Source organism: Typopeltis vanoorti, chromosome 2 (assembly GCF_054136105.1).
Source record: "Typopeltis vanoorti isolate ZY-2024b chromosome 2, IOZ_Tvanoo_1.0, whole genome shotgun sequence".
NCBI lineage: Eukaryota > Metazoa > Arthropoda > Arachnida > Uropygi > Thelyphonidae > Typopeltis > Typopeltis vanoorti.
Genome location: NC_143550.1, coordinates 108,004,628 through 108,027,161, shown reverse-complemented (window position 1 = coordinate 108,027,161; position 22,534 = coordinate 108,004,628). Strand labels below are relative to the sequence as shown.

The 22,534-nt window shown below is 34.9% G+C and overlaps 1 protein-coding gene across 2 annotated transcripts in view; it reads right to left on the bottom strand.

Annotated features, from left to right (window-relative positions):
- The window catches only part of LOC150109317 (SUZ RNA-binding domain-containing), a 130,430-nt gene that overhangs the window by 94,641 nt on the left and 13,255 nt on the right, over positions 1 to 22,534 (bottom strand). For both annotated transcript variants that reach the window (XR_016549673.1, XM_090407385.1), the window contains exon 2: positions 16,219 to 16,271. Coding sequence is in view for 1 of the 2 variants with exons in the window: in XM_090407385.1 (XP_090263511.1) it covers positions 16,219 to 16,271 (53 nt within the window). In the remaining variant the exon portion in view is untranslated. The remainder of the gene's footprint in view (positions 1 to 16,218; positions 16,272 to 22,534) is intronic.

The window sequence follows — 22,534 nt, the reverse complement described above, 5'->3', positions numbered from 1 at the left end:
AAACTTTAACTCTCTGGCTATCACCCCCCCCCACCTAAATCTCTAGCTCTGCTCATTTCCTAGAGTACAGTTCCATCAATGTGGCACACAGCTTATAATCTATTTATACCAAAATGCATAACTTTATATCTCTACACATTAAACTGATAGCCTACTTAAATCATCCTGCAAGCTCTCCACATCACCTTGATTAACTATTACTCTACCTAATTTTGCATCATCAGCAAACAACTGAATATTTCCTTTGAGGTTATTTCCTATATAATTTATGTAAAAATTAAACAGTAGTGATCCCAGCAGTGACCCTTGTGAGACACCACTAGTCACCTGTTATTGCCTTGATTCTGCCCCTCCATATACCACTTTTTGATATCTGTCCAGCAGCCACCCCTCTTATCCACATGACCAGTGTCATATCAATCCACATTTGTCCTAATTTTCATAACAGAGTTCCATGTGATATTCTGTCAAATGCTTTTGCAAAATCCGGCAGAATCATCACGCAGCCATTTCCTTTATCCAACTGAGCTGTTACTTTATTATAAAAAAGTTGGTAAATTACTAATGCATGACTGACCATTCACAAAGCCATGTTGCCCTGGCTCACGGACAATTCATTGCGGGAAAATTGATCGTGTGGAAAATTTACCACAGGGAAAATTCATTGCAGCAAAAATTTGCTGAAGGCGTTATTTGCTAGAAAATTCAAGTCGGTTTGGTTTAACACGTTATGTAGAGGTGTGTGATATTTGATAGTAAATTGTATCTAAGAGATACTGTGAACGCCGATGTCAATATAGTATTGGTTTCGTTTTTTTTTTTTTTAATTTGTTTCTTTTTTCAATAATTTCTAGATTGTAATTGAAAATAAATAAACCGTAATGTATTATATTTGTAATGCTTTTTTCAAAAGTTTTATTGCATTTCAGAACATACTAGTAATGAATGTATCTCTCGGATACATTCATTGACCCTTGCCCATGTTGTTTAATCTGAGTCTCGGGTCTGGTTTAGTCCCGAAGGTGTGGAAAGAAGGGAAAATAGTTCCACCGCATAAAGGAGGAGCCAAGACTACTGTTGCAAATTACTGACCGATCAGCATATCAGGAGTCGCTGTCAAGGTCTTGGAGAAAGTAGTCAAGGGTTTACATTAATACAGGAATGGATTGATGAAAATGAGATACTGTATTGGGGACAGCATGGCTTTGTGAAGGGTAGATCATGCCTCAGTAACTTGCTCAAGTTTTATAACACAGTGATGGCTGAACTGGATAAGGGTAATGGGTTTACAGTGATACTGCTGGACCTGGCTAAGGCATTTGACAGGATACCACATGGAATTCTAATCCGTAAACTGCAATATATGGGAATGGATATAGGGTTGGTGAGATGGATAGGTGGGTGGTTGATGGAGTCGTTTATTCGAGAGTAGAGTCCAAAAGATGGCCTGTGACTAGTTGTGTGCCGCAGGGTTCTGTTCTTGGACCACTGCTGTTTAATTTGTTCATTAATGATATAGGGAAGGATCTAAGAGGAACAGTTCATTTATTCGCTGATGATGCAAAGTTGGGTACGGCAATAGTGAATGCAGAAGATGTCAAAATCTTGCAGGACGACTTGGATAGATTGGAGTTCTGGGCTAAGGAGAATGGATGTCAATTTAATGTGACAAAATGTAAGGTTATACATTTTGGGGTGAAAAGATTAGCAGCAGTATACCACATTGGTGGAACTGTACTCCCAGAGATTGATGAGGCCAAGGACTTGGGAGTGTTGGAGGATAGGGAGATGAAGTTTAGGGGGCACATTGCAAAAGTAGCTAAATCAGCTCATCAACTCACTTGGTTGTTGAAAAATACTTTGACGAGCAAAGACAAGTAAGTTATTGTACCTCTGTACCGAGCCTTGATAAGACCTCATCTCGACTACTGTGGTCAGATTTGATCACCTAGATTTCTTCTTGATGGGGAGGAGGTGGAGAGGATCCAGAGGCGAGTGACCAAGATGATAGCAGGTGTATGGAATGAACCTTATGAGAAAAGGTTGAAGATTTGTGGGTTGCAGAAATTGGTTGATAGACAGAAAAGGGGAGATATGATTGAGACATTCAAATTGCTAAAGGGTTTCTATAGGATTAATTCAGAGGATATTTTTGAGATCAGGACTGGTGGTGGGAGAACTAGTGGACATCTATGGAAACTGGGAAAGAGTGTGGTTAGCAAGAGTGTTAGAGCTGGGTTCTTTACTTTTAGAGTTGTAAATGAGTGGAATAAGCTGCCAGAGTCTGTTGTGGGTGATATGACAGTGAGTGAGTTCAAGGCAAGGTATGATAGATACTGTGAGAATGTCGTATAGTTTTGTGGACATGATGTTTAGGGGCTCCCTCGATGAGTTTAAGGAATCCCTGGAGTTGCCCGTAATAATAATAATACATGCAACCTAAGCTGCAATTTTTTCGAACGGTATCTCCACAGGGTTAATCTCCCAACTGGCCAGGACACATAAGTCCAGCAAATCCTGGATATGAGTCAGACCACCTATTGAAAAAAACATGGATATCAAGTGCATTTGACTGTCATATCCATTAGAAGGTGCAATAATCCTTCATGCTGATGAGAAGACTTAACCAGATTATCTCGCATACATAGCTACGTTCAGTTATCTATTGCCAGAAACACAGTTGCTTGCTTTTTGCTCGGTAACTGGAATCTAAATTATATTACCTACAAGTTACATTAATTTTGCTACTTATTTTATTGTATAATTATAGTTTATAATGCCAGTGCAAATAAGAGATCCTTTCATATTTCGTCACTTAAGATTGTATCACTCTGGAGAACAATGCCACTATCATTTTTTTTTTTTTTGCTAGCCAATAATTATCTGAGTTGCCAATATATTTTATTCTTCCAGAACTTGATTCAAGATAATTATTTTTGTCAAACAATTATTTTATAAATTCATAAAAATCCGAATCTTGAAATAAATACAGCCTCCATCTGTTACAAATTGTTTTCTTTATTTTTTATTCATAATCTCATCTCATCTCCTTTATACCCTCTTTTACCTTGCGGTGTCGATGGTCCATTGATCATCGGACCTCACTCCGTTTACAGGATAAGGTGGTCAAACCCTATACCCTGGTGTATCCTATGGCCTGTAGTGTTGAGTTCTCAAGGCCAGTTTGCCTGCTTTGCGGGATGAAAAACCCCAGAATAAACTGGGGAAAAAACAATCTTAGTTAGAAAATTAATTCGCAGATTGCGTGAAGGTTCGCTCTTTTACGATATTGCCTTATAGATAATCTTGAATCATATCATATAATGTATAATATTTATAACGTAATCTGTAGTTCTTTGCACTTCAACTTTCTTGGTTTCCTGGAATTGTTCATTACATATTGAAATGAACGGCTATTATGAAGTAAACTGTTATGTACATATTTTCTGCTAATTTTGATATTATGCAGCAATTTTGAAGTAATGATACTTTCCCTACAGTTTATTATTCGTAACATGTATAGGTGCATGTGTCAAAATGAAATTTTATTTCCAAAATTTTCATAATAGAATTAAAACTGTATTTCATCTTTGATGGCTTACACCCCCCCTCTTCCAAACTATCATACACACAAATACTGATAAGTAACATGTGTGCACCTTCTTTTTATCGAGTTTGTTATTTTTCCAAAGTAATTGTATCAGATAATTTTTAATATTCCGATACTGAAATTAAATTGTGATTATTACAAATGAGCAAATTTTGTATGTTTTTTCATTTATTTTATTTCCTGATAAATATAAATCATTAAATTATGTGATATTGGGGAAATTAATGTTTAAAAAGCAGTGTCATCATACAAAAGCAATATCAGAATAAAAAAAAAATTTTTTTTTTTTCTTATATGGGAATTTTTTTTTTTCACATATATCTACGATGAATTTTCGTGCGATTAACATTCCCCACGATTAAATTTCCAGCAATGAATTATCACCGATGAACTGTCCAGACACGTGTTATTCCTCATACAGTATTGTATTTGCATCCACTCATTCTTGAATTCTCTTTTTGTCCAATTTTTTCATTACTTTTACCACCATGCCTGACATACTGATTTGTCTCAAATTTGCTATTGCAATCTTAGAATCTCCCCTTAAATAAGGGAATTAATTTGTCCTCTTTCCACTCCCCTAGAACTCTACCACAGCTGAGACTTAAAAGAGCCTAGTCCCTTGCACATTCTTGCAAAACCCGAGCTCATATCCCATCTAATCCAACAGTTGTATTTACATTGAGATTCTAAGAACCTCCAATTCATCCCTCTGTTTCCACAGCAACGTCTGTCACATTATGTTATAGCAGTAACTTCATATGCCCTTGCAAATTGGTCAGTAACTTGACTATTTCATCAGCTTATGTCACCTCGAGACCATCAATATTCATTAAAGTTGTACTTCCATATTCACTCTTCCTCTTACTTGCCACATAATGAAAGAATTTTTTGGGATTTCCTTTGGCCTGCTCAGCTAAATTCTTCTTGCAATCTGATTTTGTCTTCTTTTCCACACTAGTCTCCTTTCTTGCTTGAGCCTTGTACTGTTCATGATACTTCACCTTATATAAAAAAATTTCCTCCACTTCAAATTGTAAATCCAGAATTTAGTTTAAAGTGGGGCTGTTTTTGTGGTTAGTGTTAGCATCATGTCTGTATTCATCAATAGCTCTCTCTATTTTGATACCTTAACTTTACTTGAAAAATTTCTCAGATGTTATGGATTTCTTCAGTTGTTATTTATATGGTTACTTCACTTGAAAGGACAGCACATAAGCAGACAGAGACATCAACTAGCTCCTCTTGCCAATTCCTCTCTATATATAATGATATAATGTGTATGTATGTATATACATGTGTGTGTGTGCATACATACACACAAACACATTTTTTATATATCACTCCAACACATGAGGAGGCAAAGCCTAGAGCAAATAGATGCCATGTGTGGAGTCAAGAACAAAGTCAATGATTAACATTCCTCTTAAAGAAGAGGCTTGAGGCTTCAGGCATAGTCTAGAGGAATACTTTGTAGGGAAGACTGCTGCACATAACTGATATGGTAACCGATGAAATGAAAGATGACAGGGAGTAGCTGGTTCAGTGAGCCAGCAGTTTACAAACAAAAGCAGTGTTAGATAGCTGTTGTATTCATGTTGCTAGTTTTATCAGAAATGGGATGGGGCATAATTGATGCTAGTTCTGCTGAATAACACTCATGGAAATATTTGTAAAAGATAGATAATGCAGAGACTAACCACCTGTGAGAGAAGAGTTAATCAAACTGCTCTTTTTTGAATTGCATTAACAATTTTTAGGCTTTAGCTGCACCATCCCAATCATGAAAGCAGTATTCCAACATTGGATGGATATGAGATTTGTACAGAGTAATTAAGAGGACAGATGAAAAGTAAAAAAATTTGTAGAACTTTGATAAGCATGCACCTGATACTACAGTTTGCAAACCTTCCATCTGGCTAAAATAAACTGATGACGTGCTCCTCATATGGCCACACAGTTCAGACACATTACTAATTCCTTGTGTCTTAACAGCCAGCATACCAAAATTCAGTTCTCTAAAGAAAATAAATAATTGTAGTCTTTTACTAGACACTTTAATCATGTCTCCTTAAAGGTACTCTTTTCTTCTGTTTACAGAAAAACGTACCGACACATATACATTCACATATACATTCACAAACTTTCCCATTGTTGGATCCCACTTCGTCTTAACCTGTACCTTGGATCCGACATGATTACTATTACGATGTTCTTAACTAATTGATAAATAAGTTGATTTCTAATTCAAATATAAAGAAAATTTATATTTAAAGACTGCACCACTTTATATCTGAATTAGTTCAAGAACTGAAGAAAAACCAACTCACAACTATCTCTCCTTTTAGGTGTTGATATTGTATATACTGGTCGAGTATATTTAACTTATTTATCTCTCCCGCTTTGGTTCGAATATTTTATGAATGATGCAGTAAAAGAGATTCAGGCAAAACACAACTTTAGATTAACAAAAATAAATATTTAATTTTATAATCACAAATTATACACTTAAGATCAAAATACTAAATAAGTTATTATAAACACTTCAGCCTTTCTGATAATACTGTCATACAAACTCAGACAATGATAAATCTGTTATCTCTAATACAGTCTTCTCACAGTTCTTTAAGTTCCAAATACGACAAAAATTGCATTAACACTTCTTCACAAACAAGCACTTTTAAATTTACACTTCAGCTAATTTCCGAAATAGTTACTGTTAGTATAGGGATATTCTAGGAAGAAACACACTCATATCTCTGCACAGGAATATTAATGGTTGGAATATTCTTATCGACAACTTTCCTTCTTCATATACTTATGTGCGAACACTTTTTGTAACTGTATACACTTTAATCAATTAACGGCACTTATTTAAATAAAAAAATCTTCTTAGAAATAACTGGATTAATTAACGGTCACAATACACACAATTAAACGTTCTTGCACAGATCAAACCGCTTGCACATTTGACACCAATTAACTAATTCAGTGTTCTGCTAACAACTCTTGTACTAAGGTAACACACAATAATTCCTTAACTTGAAGTTTAATATGCACAGTTGCCTACTCGTTCGACATCAATTTAATCCTTTAGGTACCATAATTCTAAACACCACTATCATTAAACACAACTCTGTTGCCTCTAATTATTCTCTAGTTACTTCGTGCTATGCTTCAAGTTTCCGTGTGTCCTTGAAAGGTCGGCCCTGAAATTAAATCTCAACTCAAGTAATCGCTAGTCTATCCGTATCACTTAGCTATCTTCCGTAGCTTTATTTGTTATTCCGAAACTTATAAGCTAACCGCTTCTCGACTAGTAGACTTTATTTAGCTGCTTGAGTGACTTGCCGACTCACTATTATCGCACTGTGATTTTCGAATGCCGAATGCTCCAATTCCAACCTAATGCCAATCCTTCTCTAATAAATCTCTAATGCTCTTTCTTTTTCAGCGTTCCTCGCTTTTTATATCAGTTTTTCCCGCCTAAATTCTTCTCGTGATCTCTTTAACTAATTCCTTTTTAGTAAACTTTCAGCTTTCTCCCCACGTTCTGTTCCAAAAACGTGCTCGTTCACTTACATACGTTTCCATGACAACCAAACAAAATATAATAAAATTGAGCTATTGCATAACGTTAAACTTTCACAAACAGGAATAAATAAAGAATATTTATATTTCAATTAATGCACAGTTAATTTATCAGATACAAATTCCTATAATACTGACATAACAATAAATAAAATAACTTATTAATATTTAATACAGTCCTTTCATTATTCATACATATATCTTTGATTAAATAATTAAATATTAGACAAAATTAAGGTAGTTATATGAATATTAAATTTTAAAATAAGTTATATACATTAAATAATATTTACAAATGTAGCCATTGTGATGGAAGATCATGTTGGATTCTGAACCAAATAATAATTACTCTAATCTCTACATAATCAGAATCCAACACCATCATCACCCCTCCCAATAATATGAGAACAGTAAAAAATCCTAGTAATAACAGAGTAACCAATCTCTATTCCAACCAGACTTCTCTCACAGCTGAGCTCTCAATTCATCACACCTTATCTAGTAGTTACAATACCAAAACAATTAACATAAAGCTTCCTCCCTCCATCCTGCATCCATCTCTCTCTCTCTCTCTCTCTCACACCATACATATTATAGAAATGACATTACTATTCTCTATATCAGGGAAACAACAAAAAAGGTGGAACTTGAAAGAAATATAATCTCCATATTACTTTCAAATCTTATGTGAAGCTATCACCCCTTATCTACTCTCCTAAAGATAAACTCCCTCCTCTCTCAATTCCAGATGTACACTAGGTTCCCAGTTCTTGCAACCTGTCCTATTATGGTCAAATTAGATCTGCCAACATCTGGCAGATATATTTCTTGAAATATATCTGCCACTGCAGCTATGGTAGTCAGATCTAACTGACCATGCCTTGCACACTCCGTGCAGAATCAAAAGAGAAAAACTACTGTTTTACCGAAGCAAATACAAACATAACAGACTTTGGGATCAGAAGCATATTTAAAAAAATATATATATATATATGGTTGTGTAATATTTCAAAAGGAAATTCTTAGATCCCCTACCTAACAGCCAAGGCTGCCCCCACATAGGACTTTTTGTCAGGCTTATTGTGTGTGTACTAATACAATTTTCATCATTTGCATCATATCCCAGATGATATCTCTGTTCTGTGACAAAATATTGGAGCCATTAAATTTATAATTAATTCTTTCAATATGCTGGTTTCATTCAATAAAACTATCTTTCTTTGGTCAATCTGCCATCATCTGTAATCGGATAGCTAGCTTTCTCTCTGTGTCACCCTGTGAGTTTTGCCATCAATACAGGAATGCTTCAGGGCTTCGTTTTATCACCTTCTCTCAGTTGCCACTAATCCTATCCACAGCTTTGCTGATAATAGTACACTTTATTCATCCTACTTATTTGACAAACCATGCAGTGCTCAGATATCCCAAGCTTCAAGATCTGCAGTCAATACCATAAATGCTTATCTATATACCATCTTTCGATGGAGCCAGGAAAACTTGTCTCCTTCAATGTCATAATGGTGTTTCAATGCAAGCTGGCTCTACCGATGGTGCAACACATGCATTTGCATGGGGTGACAAAATTTGCCAAAACTATATGAAAATAAATCACAAAAAAGTCATTTATTTCTTCTCTGTTGAAACCAGACTTCAGGATGTAATTAGTTAAATTTTTACATAATAAACCTTCATTGTCCTGTATATTTTTTAAAAACATAATCATAAAAAATAGAGTAGTATTATGTTGCATTTAATATCGCACTGTCAGTATTAATATCAGACGATGTGACAATAGCAGAACACGTATCTTTCATTTATTTCAGATTCCACTGTTGGCTTTCAATTGACCTTGACCTGAGGGTAAATCTCTTAATCGATGAGGAATTGTCTCAGACTATACTTAGATTAGAGAAATTAGGCTACACTGGCCTTATTTGTGATTTTGTGAATATGAAAGCAAGAAAAAGTTTCGTTTTTAAACAGTAGGTTTACATTTTAACAGTGAAAATATAAATTAACTCATGTTATGATATGACGTGCACTAAAATCTAAAAAAATTATATTTACTATAGTTAAGCATTTGTGATTTAGCAGTTCTTCCTTCTACATGATGTGATGAGCATTACTTACATATAAGTTAATAGTAATATATTATGAAAACAATATTTTTAGGTTGTGTTGATAGCATCTGTGATATTAATGAATTTTCAAATAAACTAACTTTTAATAATTGTCACTTTGTTATAATTTAATTAAAATTTTACAGCAGGTGCATTTACTCTGCATTTGACGAGTGTACTCGTCTTCGCTTAATTTTAATTATTCATGTAGATGCACATTTTAAAAACAAAATTAAACATTAAAGGTTAATTTTGTTTTTAAAATGCCTACAATTAGGTAAAGATTAAACAATATGATTTTTTTTTAAATCCAATATAGTTTACTTTGTAACCAACTGAAAATAAAAACTTTCTATAACTATATTTATACTTTAAAAATATAACATGAATAGTTAAATCTTTTGGCAATTCATGATAAGGATATATCATGATAGCTTATATCTTTATGACATGTAGAAAGATTTAGGTTATTAGAGTTATTTTTTGAAGTATTAATTTAAACAATATAAAGGCACAAAATACACTGATAAATTTCTTATGAGAATTGAGAACAGAAAGAAACAAATACATTAGTGATGGTGATTATCACAAATTTAAAAGAAACATAAGCAGAGGTAATAGTTGAACTACTGACTGATCAATTTGCAAAAATATATTATCCAAGTGAAGATATCAGAGAGACCAATATTATCATTATTATTAGACATCCAAGGAGTAAGGAAATCATCAAGGGAGGCTACATGTCACCCATGCCTGATGTCATATCTCTTCTTGAATTCATTCATGCCACCTCTACTCACACCTCAAAAAGTAAGTCATTCCAATCAAACACCACTCTATGAAAGAAAACTTAGCTCAAATCCCTTTGTTGACTGTATTCATTCTCAAGTTCCAAGGAAGCCCCACCTTCTATCAAATGAAAAATTCCATCTTCCAGCATGCTATATCACCTTTCAGAAGTTTGTAGGCTTCTAAGATATTACCCCTTTTTCTCCTGCCTGCCAGGGTCTGCAATCCGCACACTCTCAATCTATTTTCCAAAATCATGATATCATCTTTAACACCTTGCTTTGTACCCTCAGTACAAAGTATTTTCATTACAATGAAAATCGGTCATGTTTTGCACGTCTGTGCAGCGCAGTGGAGGATGTTGGAGAATTTATTCACTACACTTTTATTTGGAGATTCCCTCCGTCCTTTTTATAACCAAAGCTCATCATAAATGCACACGTGCATAACTGAAATTTATAAGACAATATGGAATTTGTTTCCTATATACTGCACCATCTACAATCATGTACAAATGATTCTGATTAATACACAAACTAATCATAGAAATTATCAGTTACTTATATTTCATGAAAACAACAAATCTTATCTCTGCTGCACAGCTGTAAGTTCTCTATAAAGCACATAATGATTAGTGGTGTGCCCATCAGATAGCAAAACAGTGCCTGGTGTGAATGTGTTCAGTGACAGGATAACAGTTACTTATTTGATGCTGGTTTTAAAAATGATGTGAAGCTTACAATTTATGCAATGCTTTTCAGATATATCCGTAGTATATCAGATAGGTATAATTTTGTTATGGACGTATTCCAGTAGTACTCAAATGGCGATCTAAACTACTCTGTAGTTTAGATCTCCAACTTTTCCTTTATGTCAACTCACTGCTCTAATGACTCCAAAATTCTCTCATCATTCTTAGAACTTTCTTGGGAGTGGGGGACCATTGGCAAATAAGTCTCAATGTCAAATTCCCATTTTGAAATTTTTCACAGTCTGCTTGAAAAATGCCTGCTATTCACAAAGTTCATCTTTGCTTCTATTCTCAGATCAGAGCTTCTCTGAATAAAATACAACTGATATTATTTAGAAGTAACTCAACTGTTTTACTGAGACACCGCTAAATAATCTTCTCAGTAACACCAATTATGCTGACATGCAATGGCACACCCTAGGAGGAGACCAAGGGGCCCTGGCCCCCTCCAAAAGAAAAAGGAAAAAAAAAACACTAGAAAATTTTCCAAAAATCTTTTCCTAATTAAAATTTTTTTATTAATAAAAAATTTTATTAATCCTAATAAAAATTTTCCTAATTTTTTTTATTTATGTTGCATTGTGTCTTCTATTTCTATACTACTTATGAATTAGCGATCATTGCAGATGCTCAGTCATAGGTCATATGTGATGCGTAGTGTGCATTCTCAAATAGTCTATTCGACTCGTCCCCCCCTCCCCAAAAGATTAAATCTTCAGTGCTCGGCCCCCCCTCCAAGATTAAATCCTGAGTGCGCCACTGCTGACATGGTATTTCTCCAATTCTTCAACTAGTTCCAGTTTTCTATGTGTGTTACACTAATAGTGTCTATTCAATTCTCTTGAACAATGCTGAGTGAGTTTTAGGATGTTGAGTACTTAAAAATGGAAGAAAAAACTAACATGCCTGTCTTGTTGTTAGCAAGACAAAATATCAAGATATCATTTTCCAGGTATTCATGAAGTCAGAAGACTAATCACATGATGACTAACACTGAGAGACCAAAATATCTACTTTATCTTGAACACATTCAGCACTGAAACAATCGCCACCCACTCCGGCAATGACAACCTTTTACAATTTAGTGTACATCACTTGCCTAGTCAGTAACAATGACTCTTTAGTTGTAAAAACCTGGATTTGAATACCATCTAGGATAAAAAGAATCCTTAACTTTTCTTTTGAAGGTGAGTTAATCACCCTTAACTTCTACAGAAGCAACATTTTTTTTCTCCCACAAAAAATAAAATAATAAAAAACAATATGGCCAGAACACACACAAGAAACATAATACACTGGCCTCACAGCTTTCATTGCTTTTTGCCATATACTAGAAAAATTCGTATACCCATAAAACCTTTGCAACAAAGTGTATTCACAACAAGTTTTAAACAACTAAAAAGAACTGCTCATTCAAGATGTAACTATTATTATTTTTTAATAAATATCACTCATAAATATCATCTAATATATCTCTACAAATCATCATCAAATTCCTGCCATGTACCGTCAAGTGGTGTACAGGATATGATAGTACTATATGAAAAATTTACATCATTACTAATTCCTATCTACAATTTTCCTCCAAATCAGTCTGTTATTTGACAAGACTCCAACATTATCAGATCTTATATTTCTATCATCTAAGGCACTTTTTACCATATCAATCCACCTACATCTTGGTCTTCCTCTGGGTCGTTTTCCTGCCAACCTGGCAGAGAACACTTGTTTTGCTAATCTTTCCTCGCCCATTCTATTTAAGTGACCATACCACCTGAGATCAGCTCTGCTAATGCATTCCTGAATGCTAACAATGTCAAGTTCTTTCCTAATATCCTCGTTTTTAATATGACATTGCCATTGATGCCATCTGTTCATGCCACTAATCTTTCTCAGGACTCTCATATCTGCGGTCTCTAGTCTTTGGTCAAGTTTTTTACTTCTGACCCAGCTCTCAGATCCATAAATTAAAACTGGTTTGAACACCGTCTTGTATACAGCTAAATTTAGTGTTCCGACTAATTTCTCTCTTATTCCATATGAATTTATTCAATTGACTGTTTACCATACCAGCTTTGTTGATTCTGTTGTCTATTTCCATATTTAATTTACCATCTTCACTAAAAATCGTGAGTAGTTGAAATGTTTTACTTGTTCCACAGGTTCCCCGTTCACAACACAGTTGACATTTTCAACAATTCTACCTATTTTCATTGTCTTTGTCTTTTTAATGCTGACTTTCATACCATATCTATTACAACAGTTATTCAATTTAGTCAGGGAATCTGGCAAACTAGTAGTGGATTTATTTAGAAGTATAACATCATCCGCATAAAGCAAAGAGCTGACATTAACATCTCCAATTCTGATATCATGTTTAATACCACTTTCCTTCATAATGTGATCCATATAGATAATGAATAACAGAGGGAATAATGTACATCCTTGTCTCAAACCAGATTTAACATTAAACCATCTTCCTGTACTTCCTTGAATTCTAACTGCAGACGTACAACTCAAATAAAGACTAAGTATTGCTTGATATAATGCCTCATTGACACCATATAACTGTAGTGTTTCGAATAGTTTTTCTCTTGGCACCCTGTCATATTCTTTTTCCAGATCAACAAAACTTAAATATAGGTCTTTGTTATATTCCCATGATTTCTCGACTATTTGTCGTAAAGTGAAGATCTCATCCCGATAGCCTCTATTTGTCGTAAAGTGAAGATCTCATCCCGATAGCCTCTATTTGCCTGAATCCAGCTGGTTCTTCACCAAGCTTTTCTTCCACAATTCTTCTCAACCGTTTCTCAAGTATACTTGCATTAATCTTACCAGGAACACTCAGTAGGGAAATACCTCTGTAATTCTCACATTCAGTTTTATTTCCCTTTTTATATATGGGTACTATGACAGCTCTACTCAAATCATCAGGAATTTGTCCCTCTGTCCAGGCTTTCTGAACTATGCAGTGTAGCCACTGTAAGACTTATACCACCATACTTCAGCATTTCTGGTCGAATATCATCTACTCCTGCTGCCCTTCCATATTTCAAGCCTTTGATGGCTTTTTTCCTACTTCAAGTATGATATGTATTCCTGACTGCATGCCTGTTGAGTGTTTTTTTACCACTGTGCTATCACTACTTGATTCATTTAGAAATTTTTCAAAGTAATTACTCCATACTTCAGGGATATTTTTTTCTCACATTTTCATGTCACCTTTATCATATCTAACTCCTTTTACAGCACTCTTTCCTCCATTTCTAAGCTTCAACAACCTCCAGAATATCCCTTATTGATATTTATTTTCTATGCGCTTGCCAAAGTCCTCCCATGACTTTTGTTTAGCTTTCTTACATTTCTCTCTGTATTCTCCAAGAGCCAAGCTGACTTATTTGCCACTAACTTTTGATATGCTTTCTTTTTTACTTCACTGCCTCTTTAACTTCCTGTGGTCACCATGGAGTTCTGATTTTTTTTTTCCTTGCAGACAACCTTATCACATGACTCTCTGCCAGAATCAATCAGTGTTTTCTTCAAGGCTTGCAACTGAATCTCCAAGGTTTGGTTGCTGTTCTCAAACTCTTTCATTTTTTATTCAATAATTTTTGTGTATTTTAGTCTACAGTTCACATCTGAGAGCTGCTCAACTTTGATTTGCTTTAAAACTTTCTTACATGTTATTCTTTTCAATATGAAATTCAATTTTATCCTGCTCAAGACTAAATAGTGATCACTTCCAATTTCAAATCCTCTGTACACTCTGGTGTCCTGCACCAGGGAGAAAACATCACTATCAACAATAACATAGTCAATGAGACTTTTCTTATTCCTTGCCTCTTCTCTCCATGTGAATTTGTGCACATTTTTATGTTGGAACATGGTGTTAGTAATAACCAGTCCATGTCCTGAGCAGAAATCCAACAGGTATTTGCCATTATTATTAGCTTTGCTCTTTTCTCCAAATTTTTCCAAAATATTTTTGTATGTCTGACAATCATTTCCTACTCTGCTATTTAGATCCCCAACAAGAACCAACTTTTCAGTTTTCATTGTGTCAGTTGCTTTATCTAAAGCATAAAAAAATTCCTCCACTAAGTAGAACTTTCTGTGGGCCCATAGGCACAAATAAGTCTCATTGTCCAGTTCCCCATTCTCATATTTACCTGCATCACTCTACTTGATACTGCCTGCCATTCAGGAAGATTAGCCTCGTATTTAGTATTGAATACTATGGCTACTCCTTCTTTTCCTTGATTGTCATTGCCTGAATATAACATTTTGTATTTATTACTCAGAAAGATCTCACCAGTTTTTGTCTTTTTTGTTTCAGTCACCCCTATTATGTCGATCTGGTACTTATCTAATTCCTCAGCTAGCTCCATCTCTTTGCCATTCAGGCTTCTTATGTTGATAGTACCGATCTTTAACTCTGGTAATGTTGAGTTGGGGTGTGTTTTCAGATTTGTTCCAGTAGCTGACTTTTTTGCTGTTCGCCCTGGTTCCCTGACGAAAACAACGGGGGCCTTGTTTAACCGGGTGACACCCCAGCCAGCATGAAACTTTGTCATGTTGTACCATCATTTTGTATTTTGGTTTAAACCAATAAGAATACAATTTGGTCGGCTAAATCCTAAATTGCCAGCCCATCCTCATTTATTCAGTATCCAGTAGATACCCAACAGGATGCACCACGAGAAGGTGAGGATTGGACATTAGGTCAGAAGCCCTGGTCTGTTCTCCGCATCCCTTTAAAGGCTATGTATAGGTCTCCTCTCAGTTATATAGATTTGATCCTTAACACGTTCACTGCCATGCTACTTTGGCATAGTTTGTTCCCATATGCCAAGCAATTTCACCTCTTCAAGGTCAGTATGGGTAATCTCATTGCCAGCGGTAAGCGTCATACAAGTATATTCATAGCTGGCTTGTGCAGCGCATATACCATCTATGAGTATACATAGTTTTGCTGCTCGCTCCACAAGCCAAGTATTTTCACTTCTTCAAGGTCATTACAGGTAATCTCATTGCCGGCGGTAAGCATCATACGAGTATACTCGTAGCTGGCTTGTGTGGCTCATATACCAACTACGAGTATACTCGTAGTTGGCAGCGCACGTGTTAAGCACCCAAATATGATATGTAAAAATCATTTATATTATCCAGTAACATAAATGCAAATAATTATACAGGCCTGGGCTACCTGATCTTAGTATTTCAGAACACTGAAATTTAAGAAACTGGTAATTGTGAAATCTAGATATGTACATAAACACAAACTAGCTCTTGACTGTACTTGATGTGTAAAACTATACTGTAATTTATATAAAAAGGGTATAAATGTTTCATACTTAGCATTTTTTGTTGTTCTAACTTGCAACTCTTCTAATTTCTTGTCTAATACCTGGAAATTAAAATACAAAGCACCTTAAAAGTATGAGTCATGAGAGTTATTGTTAACCAAAATACAAATGGCTAAAATTTTTGATTAACACAATATAAAATAAATATTAATGCAAATACTGACTCATTTGTTTACTGTATGTTCAGCTTCAAAAGGAGACTACTTTTTCACTATATGTCAATTACAGGAGTGAATTTTTTTTTTTTTTTTACTATAAGAGAAAAAAGACACATTTAAAAGTGCAGTCTATTATTGGTTTTAAAATGTCATATAAAATTTGCTTATTTTATCTGAAACTATTACTCAGACTGTGTTAGAATGATCATACTGTAAGACAATTTCTTTTTCTGCAATTTAAGCATGAAAACATGAAGCTATGCTGTAAACAATGATATCCATCTATCCGGAAATGATCCATTTACCTACCAAATATCGGAACATTAAACCCGTAATATTTTCTTAACTAGTTTTCCTAAGTATATACTGCAATTACAGTTTTCCTACAGGACACAGACAATAATCTTTTGTAAGCTCCTCTTATAAAATGCCTTAGCCACTCTTGGCCATATGTACATTGGCAGCACTAAATAGCACAAGGGATATGACCTTCTCATTCTCTTTCTGGTCAAATTTCTGTTTCTAATCTCAGGTGGTATGATCACTTAAACAGAATGGGCAAGGAAAGATTAGCAAAACAAGTGTTCTTTGCCAGGTTGGCAGGAAAAAGACCCATAGGAAGACCAAGATATAGGTGGATTGATACGGTACAAAGTGCCTTAGACGATAGAAATATAAGATCTGATAATGTTGGAGTCTTCACAAGTAACAGACTGATTTGGAGGAAAATTGTAGATAGGGAGTTAGTAATGATGTAAATTTTTCATGTAGTACTATCATATACTTGTACACCCCTTGAGGGTACATGTCAGGAATTTGATGATGATGACGACACTTGGCTCTCACTATAGCAAATTCTCCATATTAATAAGCCTGAGATTAGTTTGGTACCCTTGGCAATCTGAAGGCAAGTGTTGTTGTTAGAATAAGAAGTGTGTTAACCAAACCTTGGAAATTAAGGCCATCAGTCTTGTTTAAGAATGGTTGTTTCATGATTGGTGGTTGTTGTTGTTTCTCACAGTTTCTTTAAATTTAAAGACAATTTAAACATGAAAACATGATGCTGATATAATATAGTATAAGCATCATGTGTAAGCAAAAAAAAAAGTAAGAAGGAAAGACTCTGCTGATGACTTTCTTGAACAGCAGAAGGTTGTGGTCTTTTGGAAAGTGTTACAGAGGTAGATGAAATGAAACAGGAGGAAAGAGGCTAGTTTAATCAATTTCAACTAACAGCTACTTATGCTCTTACAGTCTGGAAGAAATTACAAAAAAATGATGGCTGCTAGATCAGCAGAAGTGTCCATGAAAACACCTATAAAAGAGATGCAAGATTGAAACAGAACTTCTACAAAAGAGTGACCTGAATCTTAAAGGGGAAGGTGGTCATCGATTAACTGGATTGTCCTCTTCTAGACAGCATAAAGCATTCTTAGAGAATGTTTTAGATGCACCACCTGAATGTGTGAGCAGTTTTAAAAAGGCTGGGCAGATTTGGGATTTATAGTGTTGGTTAGTACAGGTGAATTGTCTTGAGCCGAAAAATATATCAAGTCTTTTGGAGACTGAAGAAGCTATGAATGAAATTTGTATTCCTGTAAAGTCTAGGTGTAAATAAGCCCAAGAAGAGAAACCTGATCCTGTTCAGAGATTTTGGTATTATCAAGAGTGAGTAAGTAAGGAGAAATGAAATCAGAGCATTCTTAAGAGATTAGACAGCTGTGTTCTGGTAGTACTGAATTTCATAAGGTTATCCTCTCATCCCACTGAAGGATGGCAAGGAGATAAGAGATTAAGATTGGCTTCTAAGGACTGTGCATTACAGAGTTTGTCAAAAGAGTTACTTGCACTGCTCAAGTTATTCAAATAATTCCTGCTGGAATGAAATGCTTCCACCATTCTATTCTAAACCTCTGAATTTGAAAAGCATCTACACCTTGGTTTTCTAGTGAGTGTGCCAAGGCAGTTTAAGCAGAGAAATCAGCACATCACAAATTTCTTGAGACAAAAATTTGGGTTTCATTTTCAGGCTGACTGAAAAACACAACAGCTGGAAAAATTTTTTATTAAATTCCATCATTTCATTATCATACCATTTCAAATCCAAGTGCAACCATTAATAGTCATACAACCAAAACTGAAGTGTGATAATAAATTTTATATAATCCCAAACATGAGACTTCATTAAATCCATAGAGAAGATGGTTACCAAAACCAGGATAACGCAACAAATTTTCATAAAGATTCCACATAAATCAAATTTCAAAGTTATATGAATATGGATAGTTACACATTTTGCAAAAAAAAAAAAAAAAAAAAAAAAAAAAAAAAAAAAAAAAAAAAAAAAATCTACAGGAAGGGTTATAATGCGTTATTTTGTATTTTAATTAAATACGCTTGGCCCTCACTATAGCAAATTCTTCATATTAATGAGCCCAAGATTAGTTTGATACCCTTGGCAATCTAAGGGGTTGCTGTTGTTGGAATAAGAAGTGTGTTAACCAAACCTTGGAAAGTTTAAGGCCATCATGTGTTTGAAAATGATGGTTTCGTGATTGGTGGTGGTGGTGGTTGTTTCTCACAATTTTCTTTAAATTTTCTTTCTTACCATGTTTTTGTATGTCTGGCAATTTCCTACTAGGAAATTGACAGACATACAAAAATATTTTAGAAAAATATTTCCCAAAGATAGAGTAAAGAGCAAAGCTAATAATAATGGCAAATACCTGTTGGATTTCTGCTCAGGACAGGGACTGGTTATTACTAATACTATGTTCCAACATAAAAATGTGCACAAATTCACACAGAGAAAAGATGAAAGGAATAATAAAAGTCTCATTGAGTATGTTATTGTTAGTGATGTTTTCTCCCTGGTGCAGGACACAGGAGTGTACAGAAAATTTGAAATTGATTGCCATTTAGTCTTGAGCAGGATAAAATTGAATTTCATACTGAAAAGAAGAACATATAAGAAAGTCTTAAAGCAAATAAAAGTTGAGCAGCTCTCAGATGTGAACTGTAAATTAAAATGCACAAACATTATTCAAGAAAACATGAAAGAGTTTGAGAACAGGAACCAGACTTTGGAGATTCAGTGGCAAGCTCTGAAGAAAACACTGATTGATTCAGCCACAGAGGCATGTGGAAAGGTTGTCTCCAGAACTCCATGGTAGACACAGGAAGTTAAAGAGGCAGTGAAGGAAAAGAAGAAAGCATATCGAAAGTTCCTGGTGAATAAGTCAGTTTTTGCTCTTAGAGAATACAGAGACAAATATAAGAAAGCTAAACACTGTCTAAAACTAGCTAAACAGAAGTCGTGGGAAGACTGCTAGGAACATAGAAAATAAATATCAAGAAGGTCGCAAGATATTCTGGAGGTTGCTGAAGAAGCTCAAAAAATCGAGCTTCTTCAGCAACTTGTAAAAGGAATTAGAGATCATAAAGGTGACATGAAAACTGGAGAAAAGATATCCTTGAAGTATGGAGTAATTACTTCGAAAAATTGCTGAATGAAACAAGCAGTGATAGCACAGTGGTAAAAAACACTGACCAGGCATGCAGTCATGAATGCATACCCATAGAAAAAGCCAAAGGCCTGAAATGTGGAAAGGCAGCAGGAGTAGATGATATTTAACCAGAAATGCTCAAGTATTGAGATATAAAAGTTTTACAGTGACTGCACTGCATAATTCAGAAGGCCTAGACAGAGGGATGAATTCCAGATGATTGGAGTAGAGCTCTCATAGTACCCATATATAAAAAGGGAAAAAAACTGAATGTGAGATTACAGAGGTATTTCTCTACTGAGTGTTTCTGGTAAGATATATGCAAGTATACTTGAAAAACGGTTGAGAAAAAAATGTGGAAGAGAAGATTGGTGAAGAACAAGCTGGATTCAGGCAAATAGAGGCTGTCAGGATCAGATCTTCACTTTACGACAAATAGTTGGGAAATTATAAGAATATAACAAAGGTCTGTGTTTAACTTTTGTCGATCTGGAAAAGGCATATGACAAGGTGCCAAGAGAGAAGCTATTCAATATGCTACAGTTATATGGTGTCAATGGGGCATTATATCAAGCAATACTTAGTCTGTTTTTGAGTTGTAAGTCAGCAGTTAGAATTGAAGGATGTACAGGAAGATAGTTTAATGTTAAATCTAGTGTGAGGCTATATGGATCACATTATGAAGGAAAGTGGTATTAAACACGATATCAAAATTGGCGGTGTTAATGTCAGCTCTTTGCTTTATGCAGTTGATATTATACTTAAAAATAAATCCGCCACAAGTCTGCAAGATTCCCTGATTAAATTGAACAATTGTTGTAATAGATATGGCATGAAGGTCAGCAACAACAAGAGAAAGACAATGAAAACTGAAAATTAAGCACAATTTTTAGTGACAATGGTAAATTAAATATGGAAATAGACAACAAAATCAACAAAGTCAACTGAATAAATTTATATGGAATAAGAGAGATAGTCAAAACACTAAATTAGCTGTATACAAGACAATGTTCAAACCAATTTTAATTTATGGATCTGAGAGCTGGGTCAGAAGTAAAACACTTGACAAGACTTGAGACCATAGATATGAGAGTCCTGAGAAAGATTAAAAGTATGAACAGATGGCATCAATGGCAATATCATATTAAAGACGGATATTAAGAAAGAACTTGACATTATCAGCATCCAGGAATATATTAGCAGAGCTAATCTCAAGTGGTATGTTCACTTAAACAGAATGGGCGAGGAAAGATTAGCCAAACAAGTGTTCTCTGCCAGGTTGGCAGGAAAAAGATCCAGAGGAAGACCAAGATATATAGGTGGATCGATACGGTAAACATTGCCTTAGAAGATAGAAATATAAGATCTGATAATGTTGGAGTCCTGACAGGTAACAGACTGATTTGGAGGAACATTGTAGATAGGAAGTTAGTGATGGTGTAAATTTTTCATGTAGTACTATCATCTCCTGTACACCCTCTTAAGAGTACATGTCAGGAATTTGATGATGACGACGATGACACTTGGCTCTCACTATAGCAAATTCTCCATATTAATAAGCCTGAGATCAGTTTGGTACCCTTGGCAATCTGAAGGCAAGTGTTGTTGTTGGAATAAGAAGTATGTTAACCAAACCTTGGAAATTTTAAGGACATTGGTCTTGTTTAAAAATGCTTGTTTCATGATTGGTGCTTGTTGTTGTGTCTCAGTTTTCTTTAAATTTTCTTTCTTACCATATTCTTGATTGGTTGTAAGACTTGTATGTCTTCCTTTCCGATCAATATCTCAGAATACGATCAGAAATTACTTCTTTAGTACTACACAAAAGAGACTGGTTTCTGTATTCTTATCTAATATCTGCATTACATCCAGTTTTATCTGTGAAGGAGGGCTATAAGTGTACTTAATTTAGCATACTCTTGAATGCAGGAAGGACTATCATTCATGCTGAAAGTTTTATTATAGGAGATTTAAAGATAGTTTTGATGTTTTACTTCCATAAATTTCTGCATATTCTTTAAAACAGACCATTAACTTTTTTTTGATATGGTTCCATATGCAAGAGTAGAAGCAATAGGTTATACTCTTGTAGAACAGATGAGGAGTGAGAAAGAAGCTTATTAAAATTTTTCTTGAAGAGTTTTGGGAACACTTCATGAGAAAGCCTGTTCTAGAGAACAGAGGTAGACAGAATAAAAGAAGTAGGTTTAGTGTGTTTTCAGTTGCCAAAAAAGGGACTTTAGGTTCCTCTTTGTTTTGACAGTCCCTAACAGAAAGTGGAAGAATGATGGTCACCAGTTCAGTGGAGTAATGACCATGGAAGTACCTGTAGAAAAGACAGAGCTGAAACAGGGTATCAGTGAGATAGTGGCTAAAGTGAGTCTGTGAGATAACCTAAGAGCAAACTGCTCGGAACAGCAATGTTTCAGGTGCACCATCTAAACATGTGAATAGCATTCTCCAGATAGGCAGATCTGGCATTTGTACAATTAATAGTGTACTAGTAGGGCAGGTGAAAAATGTCATGTTGAAAGTTTTTCCACTTGGTTATACTATAAATTAAAGATGCCAAGAAATTATTATCTTGGTTTAATCCTTTATCCAAGTGTAAGCAAATAAAGTTTGTGCATGAAGTAACTC